The sequence below is a fragment of the Nylanderia fulva genome, unplaced genomic scaffold, assembly GCF_048542155.1.
Source record: "Nylanderia fulva isolate GAGA-0341 unplaced genomic scaffold, ASM4854215v1 Scaffold19, whole genome shotgun sequence".
Taxonomy (NCBI): domain Eukaryota; kingdom Metazoa; phylum Arthropoda; class Insecta; order Hymenoptera; family Formicidae; genus Nylanderia; species Nylanderia fulva.
The window spans coordinates 4319021-4340013 of record NW_028190161.1 but is presented as its reverse complement, the minus strand read 5'-3'; the positions used below and the strand labels follow the sequence as shown (position 1 = coordinate 4340013).

Here is a 20993-nt window from a genome sequence, read left to right as displayed (position 1 = left end):
TTCACGTTTTTAATAGTTTTTTTAGCTAGACTTTATTTAATTTAATTTATCTAAAACTTTTTTTTTATCTAATTTGTCTTTATTTCTACCATCTGTCAAAATATTTTGCATCTATATTTTTTGTTATATACCGCTGTATTTACCGCCATTATTGTCACGCATGCGCAAAAAACTTGAACATGTGACTTCCGGAACTCTGTGCAAGACAAATTGAGGCTATGTTCTATGTTATGGTTTTTAAATTCGCCGGTGATGTTATGTCGTAAATGCAACATTAAAATTTTGCATATTTTTTCATCAGATATTTCTTGATATTTACACGATTAAAATATTATTAATAGCAGAATTTAAAAATGCCGATTTCGGCACTAGATGTGAGGACAGCAAAGCTAATTACTACCACGCAAATAATAACTTCAGTTTATTCTGTGGTTAAAGAATTGGTGGAAAATGCACTTGATGCTGATGCAGATAATATTGAAATCAATCTTGTATGTAAAACGGTTTAATCTCACATATTTACATGTATGCATATATGTATATTTTTAAGTTATTTATTTTTCAAGTCGGTCACATGGCTTTGTTTTCCCTAGGTTGATAATGGTACATCTTTAATAGAAGTAAAGGATAATGGTCATGGTATATCTAAGGAAGATGCAATGTACATGGGATTACCTTCCTATACATCTAAAATATCAAATTTTGAAGATTTAGGTAAGATACTTTTATATTTAATTCGTAACATTTAAATGTCTCTAAAAAATTCAGCTTTTAAACGTTAAACCATAAAAGACAAATCACATGTGGAATAAGTCGTATAACAATGAAATAAATTCTTATACTTTTATTATTATTCTTAGATACATTAGAAACATTTGGATTTAGAGGAGAAGCTCTGAATGCATTATGCGTGGTAGCAGAAGTTATTGTTATAACAAAAATAAAAGAAGATAATGTTGGGACTATGTATGTAATGAATCACATTGGGCAAATTGTGAAACACGAATCATGTCACAGAAGTACTGGTAAAAATATCTTTAATTTTTAAATTATTTTTAAATATATATGATAATATACATTAGTCACATAATCATATTTTGATACATTTATATATACATTTTAGGAACTACTATACAAGTGAAAGATTTATTTAAACAAATGCCTGTAAGGAGACAAATAATCACTAATACAAGAAAAGCTAATCAAGTTATTAAATTATTGGAGACACTAATGCATTGCTTTAGTATATGTAAACCAAATGTACGAATTCAATTTAGAGTGAACAACATTCTTTTATTTACAAAACCAAGTTTAAATAATATTAAAGAAGCTGTGAGTCACATACTTGGTAGAAAAATTATGTCCATTATGGAATGGGTTGAACCCAAGAATGCAGAAGTATGCTTTTAAAATTATTTTTAAAAAATTTTATTTTTTTATCTATCTCTACATCTAGCAATATTGACATAATTTACATCTTGATTATTTTACAGTTTATTCTGCAATTGATGTTACCTTCAAAAAAGATACAAGATCTATCGGAAGTTTCTCATCCTGATTTAAATTTTATTTTTGTAAATAATAGACCTATTAAGCATAAAAGTCTTCAAAAAGTATGTTCTGTCTATATTAATATTATAATTTAATTATTAAGATAATAACTAAATAATGAAAATTTATATTTTTATATATAGCTAATAAATAATTTAATATTAGAATATTTTAAACAAGAGTCACATAGAAAAAAAATCATTTTTCTTGTGTACATTATTTTGAAACCAATGGATATTGATGTTAATCTGGAACCAAATAAAGATGCCATTCTTTTTAAAGATCAGGTAAGATTATAAGTAATATTAAAATTTATATTAAATAAAGATGTTTATATCTTTATGAAGCACAATTAACACAATATTTATATAAATTTTTAAAATTTATAAATATATAATAGTACTTATTTTCAAATTAGTATTATTTTACAGAGATGTTTATTAAAATATACACATCAATATATTTGATATTTGTAGAATAAAATCTTTGATACTGTAGATAAATGCATAAAAAAATATTATGGACTTAAATCTGTGGAGTCTGTTGAACAAAATGTATCTAATGACACATCCACTGGTTATGAAGATTATACACTTAATACTAGCGAGGATGTTATCGATACTGAATGGCCTGTATGTAAAAAACGAAAAATTGATACTCAAGAGAAAGTTAATCAAGAAAAAATTAACAAAGAAAAGTCAATGCTTATGCCAAATAATGGACATGAACAATCTCCACATAAGCAAAATATTGATCCAATTCCAGATCAACGGCATTATAAAGATGCATTAGCTTTAACAACTCATATGCAACCGCCGAATTTAAGTGATTCTGATTCAAATGATACCTTTCCTATTATAATTTCGTCGGATAAAACGTTAGCATAAATCTATATAATAAATAATAATAATAATTTAATTTATTTAATATAATAAATCTATATATTACATATAAGTTTCAGAAATTTTTTTATTTTTAATATTAGTGTATTAGTTCCTGTTTTAATAGCATTCAAGAGCTTTGAATAATTATATAAATATTAACAATGTAAATTTTTTACAGGGCCGAAGAAACTGAAACTTTGAGTCAATTACCTGTTGTAGATCTTGGTGAAGATTTTGACTTTATAGGAGGAGAGATTAGAAGCTCTACGATATCTGCAAATGAAAACCAAGCTAAGTTAAACGAGAATCAAGAAAAGAAACAAATTTCATTAGAGACATGGAGTAAAGGGCATATCACAGGTCTCAAGGTAAAATTTTTTTCACAATTTTAATATACACAAGTATGTATGTATTTATAATTTCGTTATAGAATTATCTTACATTTGATTGTATCAAAAATAGGGAGGTACAGATATAGAATCTGATATTACTATTAGAAGACAATCCAACGATGACTTAGTCAATCAGACTAATGAGATAGAATTAGATAGAACACATATTGATAATAAAGATCTTAAATTTATAAAACATGTAAGATCGCAAAGTATGTATAATATATATACATGTAATTCAATTATTATTCTTTTATGTTGCTTACAAAGTTTGTATGTATTTTGTTATATAAAATTATATAACAAAATACATACATAAATTGTTAAGAATTATGATTAATAATGATGTATTTGTATTTAGTTGCAAAAGAAAATCCTACATTAACAGCAGCTCAAACTGCAAAAAAAATTACCGAATTCTGGAAACAACTATCATCACATGAACGTGGTTATTACCGAGATGTTACACATAAAGAAGAAAAGGAACATCAGGCATGTAAAAAAGATGAAAAAAGAGATGAAGTGAATAAGGTAGTTACAGAGGGAAATAAAAGCAGGCTCTTACAGCTATTTGAAAAAATGAAGAATACAAAAACCGAGAAGACAGAGAAATTAAATATGAGAACAATAGTACCTTGGACTATTGACAGAGCTAAGATAACTACAAGGTTGAATTTTAATCGATATTGACAATTATTTATCATATTTTTCTTTTGTCAATATATTTTAATAATTATTTTACAGATTAAATTTTGAAAGTGAACATATAATAGGTCGTTTGGCGCCTAATTTATGGATTGCTACAATTTGTGAACAAGTATGGATCATAGATATTGTTGGCTTGATAAAAGGCTTGAAAATTTCTGACATTGATGTAGATAAGGTATGTTATTAAATATTTGCTTTTTTTGTAAAAATTATATAGATATTATATAATGTATGAGTACAAACATGTAAGTAGTTTTTTTATTAGTATATTTTATATGTCACATTGTTATAGATGGATGCCAAGAGAATTGAATGTCTTATCAAACAGTGGTTAAAGGAACGAGATGACATGTCAGTGATGCATTCTATATACGAGTTCACAAGAAAAATGTAAATATAATATAAAATATGTTTTTTTTAAGAGTGTAAGTAATATTTAATAATTGTATAAGATGTTTTGTTAACATATTCTGTGTATTTACTATGTAATTTTTATAAATTAGAGTTGACAAAAATACAACTTTACTATATAATTTTACATCTGTAACAAATGATAAAATAAAGTTGTACAAATAATAAATGAAAATTATAAATCTAAACAAACATTTATAATCCGAAAGTGTCTAATCTTTTACGAGCGATTTAATTTGCTCGTATTTTTCTTTTATCTTATTTACTCACAGCTTTGCTATTTAGCTGTTTTAAAAATGATAATAAATGTACAATTTTTTTACATTTTACATTTATTCTCCAATTATTAATATGTTAATAAATAATATAAATTTAAAAAATTTAGATGAATTTTTTACTTTAATAAAAATTCGAATTTTTATTTTTTATTTATTTACTTTCTTTTTATGAGAAGCTTTTTCTCCTCGCTGCTAGGATCGCTGAGCATCGTGCTCTGGTTCATCTGCTTACCACTAGTGTCGTTGTTGTCTAAACTTCCTTTGACTACGGCCATCTTCCACAACTTCCTCTTTCTCTCCTTTGCACGGTCCGTTCGAGGCTGTTCTTTCTGTGCTGTGCTTCGTGTAATCTTCGGATCATTTTAACATAATGGTGAGCAAATTTTCTTTCAATATATGGTGTATTTGACTGATTAAACTTAAATATATGCATATTATTTATTGAATATCAATAAAAAAGCAAGATGCTTATTTTTCGGAGAGATTCGTTATTTGCCACATGATGGAAAAATGCTCTATGTAGCATTTTACATTTTCTTTATATATTTGTAGCACTATCTGAAATAGTGCATTTTGTTTAGACAAAAGATTATAATTAATATCTTCATCTTTATTTATGAATATAATCTAATTTTTAATCTCATGAATATGTATTGGTTCTTTGGCTGATGAGGCTCCGCAAGGATTTACTCATATGCCAGTTGATTTATGCTGCCTGTTTTTTAGCAGTGGAAATAGTATTTAGATAAAAATATTATCTTATATATATACAATATCTCGGGTACTTCGGTTTTCACTGAGCTCAGACTTCCTTAATGTAAGGAGGAAGTGTATATATCTGATATATGTTGCTAAAACATGATGATCCACCTAGCTCACTTTGATGTTTCACTGAAGAAAACACAATTGTTCCCAAAATACAATCTGATTAGCAAAAATATCAGATATTACACTTATAAAATAATATTGGAAGATCAATTTTTTGGCAAAATACGTCGTACAATAATGTATGTCTACTTATTTACTAAAAAGTAACACATAATTTTTATTTAATTATTAAAACTCGAAATTGTTTCCATTTAGAAGTAATTAAACTTTATTCCTTGTTTTTTATTTGTTCTAAACATAAAACTAATTAAATTTGAAACTTATTTATTTGCTGTTATTCTAATATCTGCATTTTTATAGGGTTTCGTTAAAGTAGTCAAAAACAAGCAGTACTTCAAACGTTATCAAGTTAAATTTAAGAGGCGTCGTGAAGGAAAAACTGATTATTATGCTCGCAAAAGATTAACTATTCAAGACAAGAACAAGTACAATACACCTAAGTATAGGTTAATTGTACGTCTCTCCAATAAGGATATTACATGCCAGGTAAATTACGAAGATAATATATATAAATTTAATTTTTTTTTTTAGAATAAAACTTTACTAGTAATCTTTGTTTTACATATACACAATTTAATAGAATAGCAAATGTTAAACTGTGGAACAGTAATAGTGCGAGAAATCTAATTTATAAAAACTTAATTGATAGAGAATATAGAGGAATATATATTTCAATTATATTAATATATAATAAATTTTATATAATATATATTAAATGTATGCAAAAAATTGACAACTAACACATGCATTTTTTTTCAAGGTTGCTTATTCAAGAATCGAAGGAGATAGAATTGTGTGTGCTGCTTACAGCCATGAACTTCCAAGATATGGTGTTAAAGTTGGTCTCACCAACTATGCATCTGCTTATTGCACTGGTTTGCTCTTAGCCAGAAGAGTAAGTTATATATGTATATATATATATATATATATATATATTTTTTTTTTTTTTTTTTTTTTTTTTAATTATCTACAATATTTACAATATTGCTAAAATGATGAAACACCTAGCTCACTTTGATGTTTCACTGAAGAAAACACAGTTGTTCCCTATACGTATCCTGATTAGCAAAAATATTAGATAGTTGTGTCAAAGAATGAAACTTCTTATTATTTAATTTGTTAAAATCGATTATGTCATTTTTGTAGCTTCTTAAAACGTTGGGATTGGATTCCTTGTATGTGGGTACCACAGAAGTGACTGGTGACGAATATAATGTTGAGGGATTGGACGATGGCCCAGCTGCTTTCAGATGTTATCTAGATACGGGACTGATGCGTACCACAACTGGCGCCCGAGTTTTCGGTGCCATGAAAGGCGCGGTTGATGGCGGTCTCAATATTCCTCATAGGTAATTAAAGAAATTTATTTCATTTATATTATTGTCTAATTTTATATTTTTCCTTTTTTACTTTATAAATGTATTCTCATCTAAAAAAATAAAGTTACAATGTTAATCAAATCAATACAAATCATATAAATATGCATAGTAGTTTATGATAATTTTATAACATATATATGTCATTTGAATTGTCTTGAAGTTTACTTTTTTCTTTCATTTTACAATATCGTAAATTTCATACAAAACTAAAAAAGTTTTTCTGACAATATCAAATTAAAAAATATTAAAAAACATTAGAAAATATTAAAAATTAGAAAACATTGTGTAACTTTGGTTATTTAATGAACTTGCATTGTTTTATAGTACTAAGAGATTCCCTGGATATGATCCTGATGCGAAGGCATTCAATGCAGAAGTGCACAGACAGCATATATTTGGTCAACATGTTGCAAATTACATGAAAACTTTGGAAGAAGAGGACGACGAAGCTTTCAAGAGACAGTTTTCACAATATATTAAGCATGGCATTTCTGCAAATGATGTAAGCATAATTATAATGCAATTTTGAATGTATATTTATATTATTTTTTAGTACACACGTCCAACTTATAATTGCTGCTTAGATTAATTAAATCTATGTAGCGTCGCAGTTGGACAACAGCAATCTTCATTGGTTAAAAATGTGAATGCATTAATGCATTTATCAAAATAAACCCATGTTACATTATTGCTAAATATACATTTAGATCAATAAGAATAGAGCTAATAAGAAAAACCATTTTTGTAATAGATCGAGAATATATACAAGAAAGCGCACGAGGCAATCCGTACAGATCCAGAACATAAGAAGGTCGTAAGGGAGAAGGAACCCATCAAGAAGAGATGGAACCGTGCGAAATTATCTTTGTCTGAGAGGAAGAATCGTGTGGCCCAGAAGAAGGCTGCATTCCTCAAAACCTTGGAGGAAGCAGAAGTGTAATTATTCTTCGTTCAGAATCATGTTTATGATGTATGCACAGATTTGTGTGTATGAATGAAGAATAAAGAAAACTCAAACATATGACAAATTTATAAATTGTTATTGAATATATTATTTACACACAAAATATTCTTGGTTTTTATTTTTTTTTAATTATTGCCAGAGGATAGAAATTGACAATAAAAGTTTTTACATAAAATTTCCAAATTCTTGTGTAATTGTTTTATAGCAAATCCATTATCAAATAAAAATTTCCATAAATTACACAGGATTAATACATTAGTCTATCTTTTATTATGGTTCTAATTAATCGATAATTTTTACTTTCTTTTATGTTGTTGAATGATATAAATAATTTTAATTTTCAACACTTAATTATATATTGTATGTACAATTTACTCTTTGAAATAATATAGCATTAATAAAATTCGTAATTAAATTTTGACAAATTTTTATCCAAGAGATACAGGATCTTTCACACCATACGAATTTTAGTTCAATATGAAATGGAATATTACATATCAGACTAAAAGGGACAAATCCAGACCTTTATTTTCTTTTGCCTAATAAAAAAAAAAGAAATATAACATTTGTTATATGATAATTGGATACAATTAAATGACATTTATTTAGAACGAGAAGACTGTTTGAATATTTTATCCATTTTTTTAACGAAAGAGTGACAATCTGTTACGAAAACCAGGTAACCGACCTTGAGGATTGAGTAAGGCGTTTTGAATGTCCGCGATAGAAGGTACGGTTTTTATTTCGCCGCGTGCCGCTATGCAAGGGGGCGATTTTAATAAACGTCGTGCTACTCTATCAATGTCATCCTTAGATATTGCATCTGTAAGCATACATTTTTTGTGAGTATTATTGAGAAAATACTGTAATTTATCAAACTTGCAAAGTTAATTTTACAGCTTACCGATAGCTTGCATAAAATATTCTGGCCTTTTTCTAGAACCAGTTGCTAGAACTTGTCTACCAATATCTTCAAATACAACAGGCCGTTGTTCCAGATTCATAAGTAGCATCGACTGTAATTGCTTCTTTGCCCTCTATATAAAAGAAAAAATAAAAGATATAATTATTGATTATAGGACAACGATTTAATGAAAATAGAGGGAATTTGAGATTTGTGAGTCTTGACATTCTCATATTAATTTATGATAATAGTTATGTATCAACGTTATCATAAAGTGTAATATATGTTTTTAATTATAGTCTAATTCAAAGATATATAAAGCAAAATCATACCGCTAATTCATTATCCGAGACTCCACTTGCCATGGCAACCATTTCGTGTATAATTACTTCTACCATATCCTTTACATTAGATGGTGTGCATGAAGCGTGAATACAAAACAGACCAGTGTCTGCATAAGCATGATTATATGCAGTTGCACTGTACAACCAATGATACCTAAAACATTAATTAACGTTAATTTAGTAATAAGTGTAATATGGAAGGTGTGTCTTAATTAAGAGATTTGCTGTAAGAATGAGATAAGTTTGTAACTTGTATATAATACTCAAGATGCAATGGCTGTTATAATAAATGTAAAAAATTAAAAATATATCATTTACTCTTTAATTATAATAAAAATAATATAATATAAATGATATTAAAGAAGAGATATGAAAAATAATTATCTATATAATTATCATTTGTTATATTTTTTACACTTCTTTTTTTTCTTGTATCCAAACAAAATAAAAAAAGTTAATAAAAATATAAAATTATTTCACCTATTTAACACATTGGTGTACAAACGAGTGTACATTCCTTTTCCAGGACCGCCAGCACTAAAACTGCCGCCACCTCCCATCATCATGTTTAATACACACATAGCGACAAAATCTGAATCTTGATGGGAACAACCTTCTAAACCTATAACAATATGTGATAATTCCGGCAAGCCGCTAGGTCCCGCGTAAATTGGCACATTGCATTCCTCCTATTTCAAACACATAAAAAAATCTTTTATTTTTCTTAATTTCACAATAAGAATATTTGTAAGCACATAATATCTAAATGAATGTACCATAATGCATCCTGCACTGTATTGTGCGATAGATTTATCGACAGTATCTGCATTATTTAATAGAATAAGATCAGGTTGTTCCTCCCAGATAGGTTTTTGATCTACAAAGTATCTACATCAAAGATAATATTATTAGCACATATGGATAAAGATTTAAAAAAATTTGTTATTATTGTTATTAATATTATACATTATAAAAATAATGTATTCAACTTATATTTTGAAAAATTTTAATTAAATTATTAATAATTTATCACTATTTATTGAACATTTGACTCTTACTTGTTAACAGCATGGACCAAATCATCATGTTCAACACCAACTCCAGCAATTACCATTCTATTCGGTACATAATGATGTTTGAGATATGTGTGTAAAATCTTTCTGTCAATTTTATCAATATTCTCTTTTGGACAAATCTTGGGCAAACCTAATGTGTTCTTCCTATATGCAGCCTATCGATATAACATATCTATAATTATATATTTTCTTTCCTTATAACAAAAAAATATATTTGTAATGCTAATAAAAAAAAATATTTTAAAAATATCTATCTATAAAATATGTATTTCAAACTCACAGCATGAATCATGTCCATTAATATGGGTTCTTGTTCTGGCCTTGTATGTAAAGACTCTAATTCGAATTGTACAGTTTGTCTGGCAATTTGCACCTGCAAATGATTCAACTTTAATTTGTAAAAACATATATACAATATAGTAATTTTATGATGTTAATGAGAATTATATTTTATAATAGAATGAAACATAAGAAATACAAAATTTCTTTATACATTATTATATACCTCTTCCTCTGTAATTTGAGGTCTCAAGACAATATCACCTAGAACTTGAGTAACTATATCCAATCCACGACGTTCTGCCGATGCTGCATAGACAAATGTGTCACGAGATGCCTGACAGTCACATATACCACCATGTTTCTCTAAAGCTAGCATTATTTTATCCTTGCTATCATATGTATTTGTAGACTGTAACAAGCAGTATAATAATATAGATATTTTATTACATATTTTAAGCTAAGTGTAAATAAAACCATATAGTGTTGGTAAAAACACCTGTCATTAGAGCTAAATTATTGATTAGAACACATATAGCTGTAAGCTCCATTATTTGCTTATTATTTCACTATTAAAATTTCATACTAAATCAATACTAAATCAAGAAATCTTACACCAAATGCTAATTTTTCAAGGAAATGAGAAATGCCACTTGGATATGCCGCTTCATATCGTGGACCTGAGTCGATAAGAACTGAAAATTAAAAAGATAATATATATTTATTTGCCCATAAAATTCAATATAAATTGATATATACATAATTTAAAATATATTTCCTAATTTTTAACTCACCACCTATGGTACAAAATTGTCCAAATCTATTTTCTGATGCAACTTTTAAACCATTTGGCAAAACTGTTATTTTTGTTCCCTGATGCTCCTCTTTTGCAGTAGAATAGATAGGTTTTGGTAGATCAGGGATAGGTTCCGTTAGTGGTGGAAATGATGTGACAGATTTCTTCTGATTTTCATTCAAATCATTAAGTATTCTTTGAGAGGAAAGATTACATCTCTGCCAGACGTTAGAATAGTTTGTGGAAATAAAACTGAAAAAGTAAAAAACATACAATATAATTTTTGGAACCTTCCTATAACCTACACAATATCTCATTATCGCAACATTACCTTTCTTTAATCGCAACAATTAACGGTTTTGGTGATATCCTCGAAAACGTGTACATTTTGTTAAAAGGATCTCTAACATATAATCACAATATAATTCCGCTGTCGAAAATTAAAGATATTTATAGAGATGTTCGAAATGTACCGAAAGAGCAAATGTATCCGTCAGAAAAAAGAGATAGCAAGAAACTATCAAGATCTCGTTAATGTTTTTTATGTAACGCGAAGAAGTATCGAGCACATTGGGCAATAATACATCTTATTAATATATATATAGACAAAAATACAGATAATAATTTGAACTCTATTTACTAATTTTTTTTATTCATAGTTCGTGATATAAGGTTTGGTTCTTTATTGCTACACTGAGTTCATACTGCATTGCACTGAACGGAACTAGTGCAAGCAGGACAAGTTACTGCTTCAGACCTAGGGCAGCGAGTACACTGAACTATTGCACTGAACTTGGTTACACTGCAATAAAGAACGCTTTGGTGTCACTAGTATACACTAGTGCAGAAAGTGCGGCAATAAAGAACAAACCTATTAGATTATAATATCACAGATTAATAGACAGATCGCCAAAGGCCTGCCTAAAGAAGAGACCGCCATCTTCGTGCGATAGACTTTGCCCCTTACCGACACACTTTGCCCCTGGTTCGAGTCCGTGCTAAATTTCGTAGACTTGAACCAAAAGACTTTGCCCCTGGTGCAAGTCCAGGCTAAATTCGTTTGACATTACCAACAGACTTTGCCCCTGGTGCGAATCCAGGCTAATTGATCATGAGACCAATTTGAGAGATTTGGCCCCCGTTGTGTGTGTGTGTGTGTGTGTGAGAGAGAGAGAGAGAGAGAGAGAGAGAGAGAGAGAGAGAGAGAGAATATTTTACATATATGCATATATATATATAAAATTTATTAAATATAAAAAATATATTTTTTACACATAAAATGTTTTTTTATTGAAATAATCACGATTTTAAATGTGATATAACACAGTGTTCAAAAATTTTTTAATTAAAATTTTTAATTAAATTTTATTAAAGAAAATTACTTGAAATTTTTTACATTAAGAATTTAAAGGCTCCTTATTCTCTTGTAGAAATTTATCACTACGCCAATTAATCACTTATTTTGAGTATTTAAAATACTATAATATACAGTAATTTAAGTATTCGAAATAAAAGTGATTAATTACTCGAAATAAGTGATAAATTGGCGTTACTAGTAATAAATTTCTATAAGGGTTGAAATAAAGTATAAAAGATAAATAGGCTATATGTGAGCCGTATGCGAAATGTGAGATGTAAGACGCATATTGAAATTTAATTTTTCGATATAACTTTCAAAAATGTACACGAGGTACAAAAAATTAGCTTGGACATTTGTAAGACTTAAAATTGGGATTAATTCTCAATTCTATTAATTAAATTTCGATATAACACACCTTACATCCGCGCACGGCTCACATATATATAGCCCATTTATTAGTGCAATTTTTAAGTTCCTTATTTTTCAAAGTTCACCTTTTTACGTTATCAAATATTTTTACGTTTTCAAGAATTTTATATTTTTACTTACCGCAGTTTCTTATCCAAATGTAAAATCTTTTATCGCAGTCTATAAAAAATTGAAACAATTTACAATTTTATGATATAATATTATTATTATTACAATTTCTATATATATGCACATCTGTCAAATATTGTGATTTATTTCACATTATTATTATCTATTTTAATAAAAAAAAAAAACAAAAACACTTGCAACAATCAAAAATAAACCGCCTGCCGCGAACGGAAAATGCCAAGAAAGCACGCAATTTCCGCGAATCTCGTAATTTTTTTGAAAAATCAACAATTTCAACGAAATTGTAAATTCTTCAAATCACTGCACAAGTATAATTGACAATAATAATTTTCAGTAACTACGATAAAAAATCGTATACTGAAAACCGCAAACGAAAGTGTAATGGGAGTAAGAGTAAAGTCTGTGATAAAATTAATTGGCAATAGAAAATTAATAATTTTCAAATAGAAAAATTTCGAAATTACCGAGGATTTACAAATAATAAAGTAAAAATATTAAATAATTTATGTTTTCGAATTTTGCTCGCGGAGAGGATCTTTAAAACAAGATTTTTAGAAGAGAGGACCTTTAAAATATAAACAGGCAAAAACGTTGGAAAAATTAAAGCGCGCGTTTAAACAGATAAACGCAATGAAATAAATACGCAATTGTTTTTACTTATCGCTGTAAGCTCACAAGCTTCTGACGTGCTATACACTTTTATATAATATATACAAGGTGTCCGGTAACTAACGGACCAATGATTAAGGGCGGATTCTCTGGCCAATTTGGAGACGATTTTTCCTTAGCAAAAATGTTGAGAAGTCAATAATTTTCGAGTTATAAGCGATTGAAAAAAATAGGTTTTTTGAAAACTAAACGTTTTGGAGTTAAAAGTCTAACATAATTACATTCTTCAGTTAATTTCAGGTAGAGTTTACTATAATAAAATTTTAATTTAAGGCTTAGTTATAAAGATACATAATGACAAAGATTGGAAAGTTGTAAAAAATGATGACCTTTTTCGACATTTTCGCTGAGGAAAAATCGTTCCCAAATTGACCAAAGAATCCATTTGTAATCATTGGTCTGTTAGTTACCGGACACCCTGTATATTGGACACGAGTTTCGTTTGTTTCAGATTCTCGAGAGTTGAAGTAGGAACATACGAGTATCATATATCGTTTGTGACTTGCCGAATGAAAGCAAGACAGAGAGCGAACGAGATGATGAGCTTAAGGGTCGACAGGCGACATGGTAGAGACGCCTATCGGCCGGCCGGGAATTACGGATTCGTTCATCCCATATATTAGCCAAAATACTTAATGAATCTTATTAAATTTACGATATTCTTAATCAGTAGGATTGTCCGCAGGGAGACAAAGATCGATTTTTTGGAAAAAAGATAAATATAAAATTCATAATATAACTTGGGGAGATGCGCAGCTAGCAGCGGGTAAGGTTGGGTTAGCCACGAGATCGTATTTAATTTATTATAAATTTTTAAGAGCAATAATGCAAAATTTGACTCTTTGTCTCCCTGCTTTATTATATAAAGAATATATTAAAAAATATTTCACGAAGCTACGTAACTTCTTTTTATGTAATATTTGGGATGAACAAATCTCACTAGATCTATACTCATGGGGAAATTTTCGTGGTAACATACTGACAGCTTGACAAGGAGAGAGTATCATTCTATCTTTGTCTCTCTTGCATTTGATATGTGTAAAATCAGTATAAATACAAAAACCAATATATTACGCACACGAATGAGAAATATTTTACATCTGCTCATTATATATAAAAATATAAAAGTAATGCAAATTAAATTTCACATTTATTTATAATAGTATTGTGAGGTAGTAACACATATGGAAATCTTATAAGATAAATGCTGTACATCGATTAGCGTAATATTATGATTACAAGTCGCAATAAATGATTTTGCTAATATATTATTTTGAATAAAAATTTTATAAAAACAAATAAAAATAAAATGAATAAATTTTATTCATTCTTTGTTTTTTTCTATTATTTTTTCTATTATTTGAATAAAAGGCGTATCGTATGTAATAGATAAATAATAATTTAATATATGTATATATTGAAATTAATATATATATATATATATATATATATATATAAATTTCAAAACGTATAATTATATATTTATATAAATTATCTATCTATTTAATCTATTACACATGATACATCTTTTATTCAAATAATAGAAAAAATAATTAATAGAAGAAGAAAACAAAGAATGAAGAAAATTTATTAATTTCATTCTTTTTGTTTTTATATTTTTTTAATTTTTATTCAAAATAATATATTAGCAAAATCATTTATTGACTTGTGATCATATTATGCTAATCGATGTACAGAATTCATCTTATATGATTTTCATGTATTAACTACCTCATAATACTAGTATAAATTAATGTAAAATTTAATTTCCATTACTTTTATATTTTTATATGGTATGAGCAAATGTAAAATATTTCTTATCCGTTTGCGTAATTTATATTAAAATATAATTATTATATAACTAATTAAATAAAAATATATATAATAAATAATTTATTATATTTATAAAAAAATTTATGTAATAAATTGTCTGTATAATATTTTACTTATTTATAAAATGTATTTTATAAATAAATAAAAAAATTAATGAATTAGATAAATATGATAAATTAGTGAATGTGGTAGGAAATGTCATATTTATTTTTTAGTCAATATATAAATTAAATGTTTATTAAATTTAATATTAATTTAAATTATATATTGATTAAAAAATAAATGAATTAGATAAATATGATAAATTAGTGAATAAGGTAGGGAAATAATTTTTTTTCTATAAATTAATTATAAAATTTGAATATAAATAAATTTTTATAAAAAAATTTTTAAAAATTTAAATAATTTTTAATGATTAATTAATATTTAAAATAATTATTTTAATAAAAATTATAATAGATAATTTTATTTATATTATTAATAAATTTAGGTGCCAGCAATTGCGGTTAAACTGATGATAAGAATAAATAATTTTAATAATTTAAAGAATATAAAAAGGAGATTTAAATATTTTTTTTTTAATTTTATTTATAGTGAAATGTAATAATTTTAGTTAATAAAAAAAATTTATTTTGGAAAATTTATTTCTAATTAAGTTTAAAAAGAAATTAGGATTAGATACCCTATTATTTAAATAAAAATAAAATTAATTAAATATTAAATGTAAAGCATTAAAAATAAAAAAATTTGGCGGTAATTTATTATATTAGAAAAACTTGTTGATTAATTTGATAATCCACAAATGGATTAACTTAATATAAATATTTTATATATTGTTGAAAATTAAATTAAGAGATTTTAATTATAAATTTATATTATAAATTAAATTCAAATCAAAATGTAGAATTATTAAGATTTAGATGAGTTATATTGAAAAATATTTTTTTTGTAAATTATATTTAAATTTATTATTTAAAAAGGATTTAAATGTAAATTTATAAAAATTTATAAGTTGAATTATATTTAAATTATGTACAAATTGCCCGCCGTTCTTATTAATTATGATTTGTAAGAAAAGTCGTAACAAAGTAAATATATTGGAAAATGTATTTAAAATAAAAAAAATTTTAGTTTATTTAAAAATATTTTATTTACATTGAAAAGATTAATGATTTAATATGATTTATTAAAATTAAAAAAAAATTAAATTTAAATATTTATGAAAAATTTAATATGATTTGTGTGTGTGATTATTTTAATTAAATAAAATTATAATAAAAAATTAAATAGAGTTAGTTTTTGAATTGTTGAAGTATTAAAAAAAAATTAAATAAATATTATAGATATAAGTAATGTAAATGAAAATTTAAAATAAATTAATTAATTAAATAAAATTAAGAAAATTTTGTACGAAAGGACTTTTTTTCAAATTATATTTTTTTTAATGAATAAATTTAATTGATTAAATATATGTAAATAAATAAAATTACTTTAGCAGAATTTAAGTGTATTAAATTTAGAATTTAAATGATGTATAATAGAAAAAAATTATACAAGTAATAATTTGTCAAAATTTAAGATTATATTTTTATAGTGCGTTAAATATATTAAGATTGTTAATTTTGTTATTAATTATATTAGTTGGGGTAGCTTTGTTAACTTTATTGGAACGAAAAATTTTAAGATATGTACAAATTCGTAAAGAACCTAATAAGGTGGGATTTATAAGATTATTTCAATCTTTTAGTGATGCTATTAAATTACTTAATAAAGAATTATTTTATGTATATAAATCTAATTATAATTTTTTTATGTCCTATAATTAGATTTGTTTTAATAATAATATGATTAGTATTTCCTTACATTACTAATATTTATTTTTTAAATTATTCTATTTTATTAATAATTGTTTTATAACTATTAGAGGGTATGTTATAATTTTTATGGGATGATCAGCTAATTCGATTTATTCAAAAATAGGGGCAATACGATCAGTTTCACAAATATTATCATTTAAAGTAAGATTTATTTTAATTGTTTTAGTTATTATATTAATAAGAGAGAGATATTCTTTTTTTGATTTTATTAATTATCAATTTTATTTATGATATATAGTAGTTTTATATCCTTTGTTTATTATATTTTTTATTAGGATTTTAGCTGAATTAAATCGAAGTCCTATAGATTTTATCGAAGGTGAGTCAGAATTAGTTTCAGGGTTTAATATTGAATATTTTAGGGGTGGGTTTACATTAATTTTTTTATCTGAATATCGAATAATTATTTTTTTTAGATTAATTAGAATTTATATATTTAGAAATTTATTAAAATATTCAATAATTTTAACTTTTATTTTAATTAATATTTTATGTAGAATAGTAATTTTTATACATGGAATACTTCTTCGAATACGATATGATGAATTAATATATTTATGTTGGAAAATTATTTTACCAATAATTTTAGTTTATATTTTATTAATTTTTGGATTTAAATTTATATTATAAATAATAATTTAGTAAAAAAAATTAAATGTTTAAAAGTTAATAAAAAATTAAAATTTCTTTAATATGTTTTCAAAACATAAACTTAAATTCAAGATCATTACCTTAATTTAATAGTAATTTATAAAAAATTTAAGTATTAAATATAATTATTTTTAATATTTTAAATTTATTTATAATGATAAATTTTTTAATATTTATTTAAAAATAATTAAATCTCAAATTTTTATTAGGAAAGGTAATAAGATAAAATAAAGAAAGTAACATAATGATAAAATTTGTCTAATAATGATAAAAGGTATTTCAATAGGTTGAGCTCCTGCTCATGTTAATAGAATAAAAATATTAATGAAAATTCAAAATAAATATTGATTTAAAGGATAAAATGATAATGAATTAAATTTTATAGAAATTAGAGGTAAAAAGTATAAGATAATAATTGATGATAATAATGCAATTACACCTCTTAATTTGTTAGGGATAGATCGGAGGATAGCATAAGCATATAGAAAATATCACTCAGGTTTAATATGAATTGAAAATGTATTTTATAAATAAATGAAATATTATATATATATATATAATATATAAGTTTATATATATATATATATATATATATATATATACACAGATATGACAACCGTTATCTTGATTTTTTCCGATTATTTATGTTACATTGCGTATAACTCTCATTTCTCTCTCTCTGCTACATCAGTACATATGACGTGAAAAAACTTACGAGTAACGTATGATGGCTCAATGCAAGAATATTTAATCACGTAAAAAACTTGAGTTCAAATATATTAATATCAATTTTTTTATAATATATTGAAATATAGAAAATCATAGAAATATATTTTTTATATAGGCGATAAACTTAAAAATTTGATATTGAAAATATTTTAATTATTTTACAACTACACACACTATAAATATATAAATGCAAAATAATTTCGTAAATAAATTTCAAGTAATAAATCAATTGCACACATGCACACAGCTGGTATGTAGATTTTTATTAAATTTATTTTCTGAATTATTTTACACTTATATATAGTGTATGTAGTAAAAATATTTTCAATATATTAAAAAATTTTTAAATCGCCGAAATATATCTTTTATCAATTTTCTATATTCCAATATATATATTATATATATATATATATATATATATTATAAAAAAATTAATATTGATATATTTGAACTCTAATTTACTGGATGATATATACTGAACATCCTTGCATTGATTATACATTACTCAACGTTCTTTCACGTTATAAGTATTTGGAGCAAATTATACAATAGCATCAATAATCAAAAAGAAATCAAGAATAATCAACATATTCCTTATATAATATATATACATATATATGTATATATATATATATATATATATATATATATATATATATACGCACATATGTGCATAAGCATATATAAAATTTACAAAAAGTAGGTACTTATTAGCCTTGCTACGCTACTGCCTTCTGCTACGGAAGGCCATTTTCAGGCGGCATCTCGCGTATACCGGCATGGTAGAGGAACAAGGAGAACACGTGATTATCGGTCCTTGTCTCTCTACGGTGCGTTCGCGTGAGCAATGCAATGGTGTATGTACGTGTACAGACATGCACCACTACATAAAACCTGAGAATTGGTTTCTCGGCGTTGGCAACACTGAAATCGGAGTTTCGCGTTGTCACCGCGCGAGGTCTCCAACATCAATTCGGAGTTTGGCTGACCGACCTGTCGACCCTTAATAGCTCATAATGTTATAAATAAATAAATAAAAAATTATAACCTGACCTACTAGTTATTGAATCTTTTTTTAATAAAATGTTTCATTATTATTATCATCTAAGTCTAAGTCGTTTAATTACTTTTTAGTTTTTTAATAATTAATTTAATTTATTCTAGTCATTTTTATATGAGAAAAATAATATCACGTATACGTTTTATAATGAATTAATATATTTCGGGAACCGAATTATATATTCTTAATAATATAAAAGTGTTCAAAAATTATATTTGACTTTTAATTTTAATTATTTTATAGCAAAGAGTTCCGAAATCTCTTACACACATAATGGGGATTTTTTTCATCCATATAATTCGCAATTAAGTATATATGTTAATTATTAATTTTAATAAAATAAAAATTAAAATTAAAGGTCAAATATAATTTTTAAACACAAATATATTAAATTAATTATAAAACGTATACCCATGATAGTATTTTTCTCGTACAAAAATAATTAGAGTAAATTAAATTAATCATAAAAGATTAAAAATTAATTAAAGAATTTAAACTTATATTTTATATAATAATAATAAAACATTTTATTACGTCAAACCGTCGTGAAATAATTAAATAAAATTTGCTAGTTACGTCAAAGTCAAGTTTTCTAAGCTTATAAAACATTTTATTAAAAAACAGATTCAATAAATATAAGTACATGTTATATATATACTTATATTTATTGAATCTGTTTTTTTTAATAAAATGTTTTATTATTATCATATATAATATAAATTATTTAATTACTTTTTTATTTTTTTATGAGTAATTTAATTTGTTCTAGTTATTTTTGTACGAGAAAAATACTATCACGGGTATACGTTTTATAACGAATTAAATATATTTATGTTCAAAAATTATATTTGACCTTTAATTTTAATTTTGTATTTTATTAAAATTAATAATTAACATATATACTTAATTGCGAATTATATGGATGAACAAAATCCCTATTATGTGTGTAAGAGATTTCGGAACTCTTTGCTAAAATAATTAAAATTAAAAGTCAAATATAATTTTTGAACACTTTTATATTATTAAAAATATATAATTCGACTCTCGAAATATATTAATTCATTATAAAACGTATACGTATTAATATTTTTCACATATTAAAATGATTAGAATAAATTAAATTAATTATTAAAAAACTAAAAATTAATTAAACGACTTAGACTTAGATGATAATAATAATGAAACATTTATTAAAAAATAATTATAATAGGTCAGGTTAATATTTTATTTATTTATTTATTTATTTATTTATTTATTTATAACATCATAAAATTCTGTCCTTTCCGAAATACGCGAACGCTACGAAAAGATAAATCTTGTACATGCCGCCGGACGAGTTCATGAGCATGAGACGCTCTTATCTTGGGAACGTATTAATAGTTACTGCATTGACCACTACTAC

General features: G+C 25.1%; 3 protein-coding genes across 4 annotated transcripts; 2 read left to right on the top strand and 1 right to left on the bottom strand.

Annotated features, from left to right (window-relative positions):
- Nucleotides 1-170: 170 nt before the first annotated feature.
- LOC114932971 (ribosomal protein L5) lies at nucleotides 171-4097 on the top strand. Its single transcript, XM_085481816.1, has 12 exons — nucleotides 171-491; nucleotides 594-714; nucleotides 861-1025; nucleotides 1124-1398; nucleotides 1494-1613; nucleotides 1695-1838; nucleotides 2028-2428; nucleotides 2614-2803; nucleotides 2898-3039; nucleotides 3189-3495; nucleotides 3572-3710; nucleotides 3828-4097. Exons 1-12 carry the CDS (start codon nucleotides 354-356, stop codon nucleotides 3927-3929), a joined length of 2244 nt encoding a protein of 747 aa, XP_085337942.1. The 5' UTR covers nucleotides 171-353; the 3' UTR covers nucleotides 3930-4097.
- Nucleotides 4098-4486: 389 nt separating this feature from the next.
- RpL5 (ribosomal protein L5) lies at nucleotides 4487-7519 on the top strand. Its single transcript, XM_085481815.1, has 6 exons — nucleotides 4487-4597; nucleotides 5413-5598; nucleotides 5873-6007; nucleotides 6259-6461; nucleotides 6816-6993; nucleotides 7243-7519. The coding sequence occupies exons 1-6, from the start codon at nucleotides 4595-4597 to the stop codon at nucleotides 7429-7431; spliced, it is 894 nt and encodes a 297-aa protein (XP_085337941.1). The 5' UTR covers nucleotides 4487-4594; the 3' UTR covers nucleotides 7432-7519.
- A 346-nt stretch (nucleotides 7520-7865) lies between these two features.
- On the bottom strand, nucleotides 7866-11815 carry LOC114932970 (mitochondrial-processing peptidase subunit alpha). Of its 2 annotated transcripts, XM_029305389.2 has the most exons (12): nucleotides 11186-11815; nucleotides 10853-11106; nucleotides 10674-10753; nucleotides 10285-10470; nucleotides 10060-10152; nucleotides 9762-9934; nucleotides 9480-9591; nucleotides 9184-9392; nucleotides 8692-8857; nucleotides 8360-8492; nucleotides 8144-8278; nucleotides 7866-7994 (listed from the first exon to the last, which is right to left on the bottom strand). In XM_029305389.2, the coding sequence occupies exons 1-12, from the start codon at nucleotides 11239-11241 to the stop codon at nucleotides 7981-7983; spliced, it is 1611 nt and encodes a 536-aa protein (XP_029161222.1). In that variant the 5' UTR covers nucleotides 11242-11815; the 3' UTR covers nucleotides 7866-7980. The 2 variants fall into 2 exon arrangements, with proteins under 2 accessions (XP_029161222.1, XP_029161221.1); XM_029305388.2 differs by having other exon boundaries at nucleotides 7866-8278.
- Between the last annotated feature and the right edge of the window lie 9178 nt (nucleotides 11816-20993).

Excerpts from the sequence above, each read along its gene's own strand:
- RpL5 (XM_085481815.1), top strand. Across the intron at positions 6,008-6,258 it reads GTTTGCTCTTAGCCAGAAGA|CTTCTTAAAACGTTGGGATT; the intron begins GTAAGTTATATA and ends TCATTTTTGTAG. Across the intron at positions 6,994-7,242 it reads ATGGCATTTCTGCAAATGAT|ATCGAGAATATATACAAGAA; the intron begins GTAAGCATAATT and ends TTTTTGTAATAG.
- LOC114932971 (XM_085481816.1), top strand. The coding sequence starts at position 354 with ATGCCGATTTCGGCACTAGATGTGAGGACAGCAAAGCTAATTACTACC. Across the intron at positions 1,399-1,493 it reads TTGAACCCAAGAATGCAGAA|TTTATTCTGCAATTGATGTT; the intron begins GTATGCTTTTAA and ends ATTATTTTACAG. Across the intron at positions 1,839-2,027 it reads CCATTCTTTTTAAAGATCAG|AATAAAATCTTTGATACTGT; the intron begins GTAAGATTATAA and ends TGATATTTGTAG.
- LOC114932970 (XM_029305388.2), bottom strand. The coding sequence starts at position 11,241 with ATGTACACGTTTTCGAGGATATCACCAAAACCGTTAATTGTTGCGATT. Across the intron at positions 9,935-10,059 it reads TAATGGACATGATTCATGCT|GCTGCATATAGGAAGAACAC; the intron begins GTGAGTTTGAAA and ends TTATATCGATAG. Across the intron at positions 8,493-8,691 it reads TCTCGGATAATGAATTAGCG|AGGGCAAAGAAGCAATTACA; the intron begins GTATGATTTTGC and ends TCTTTTATATAG.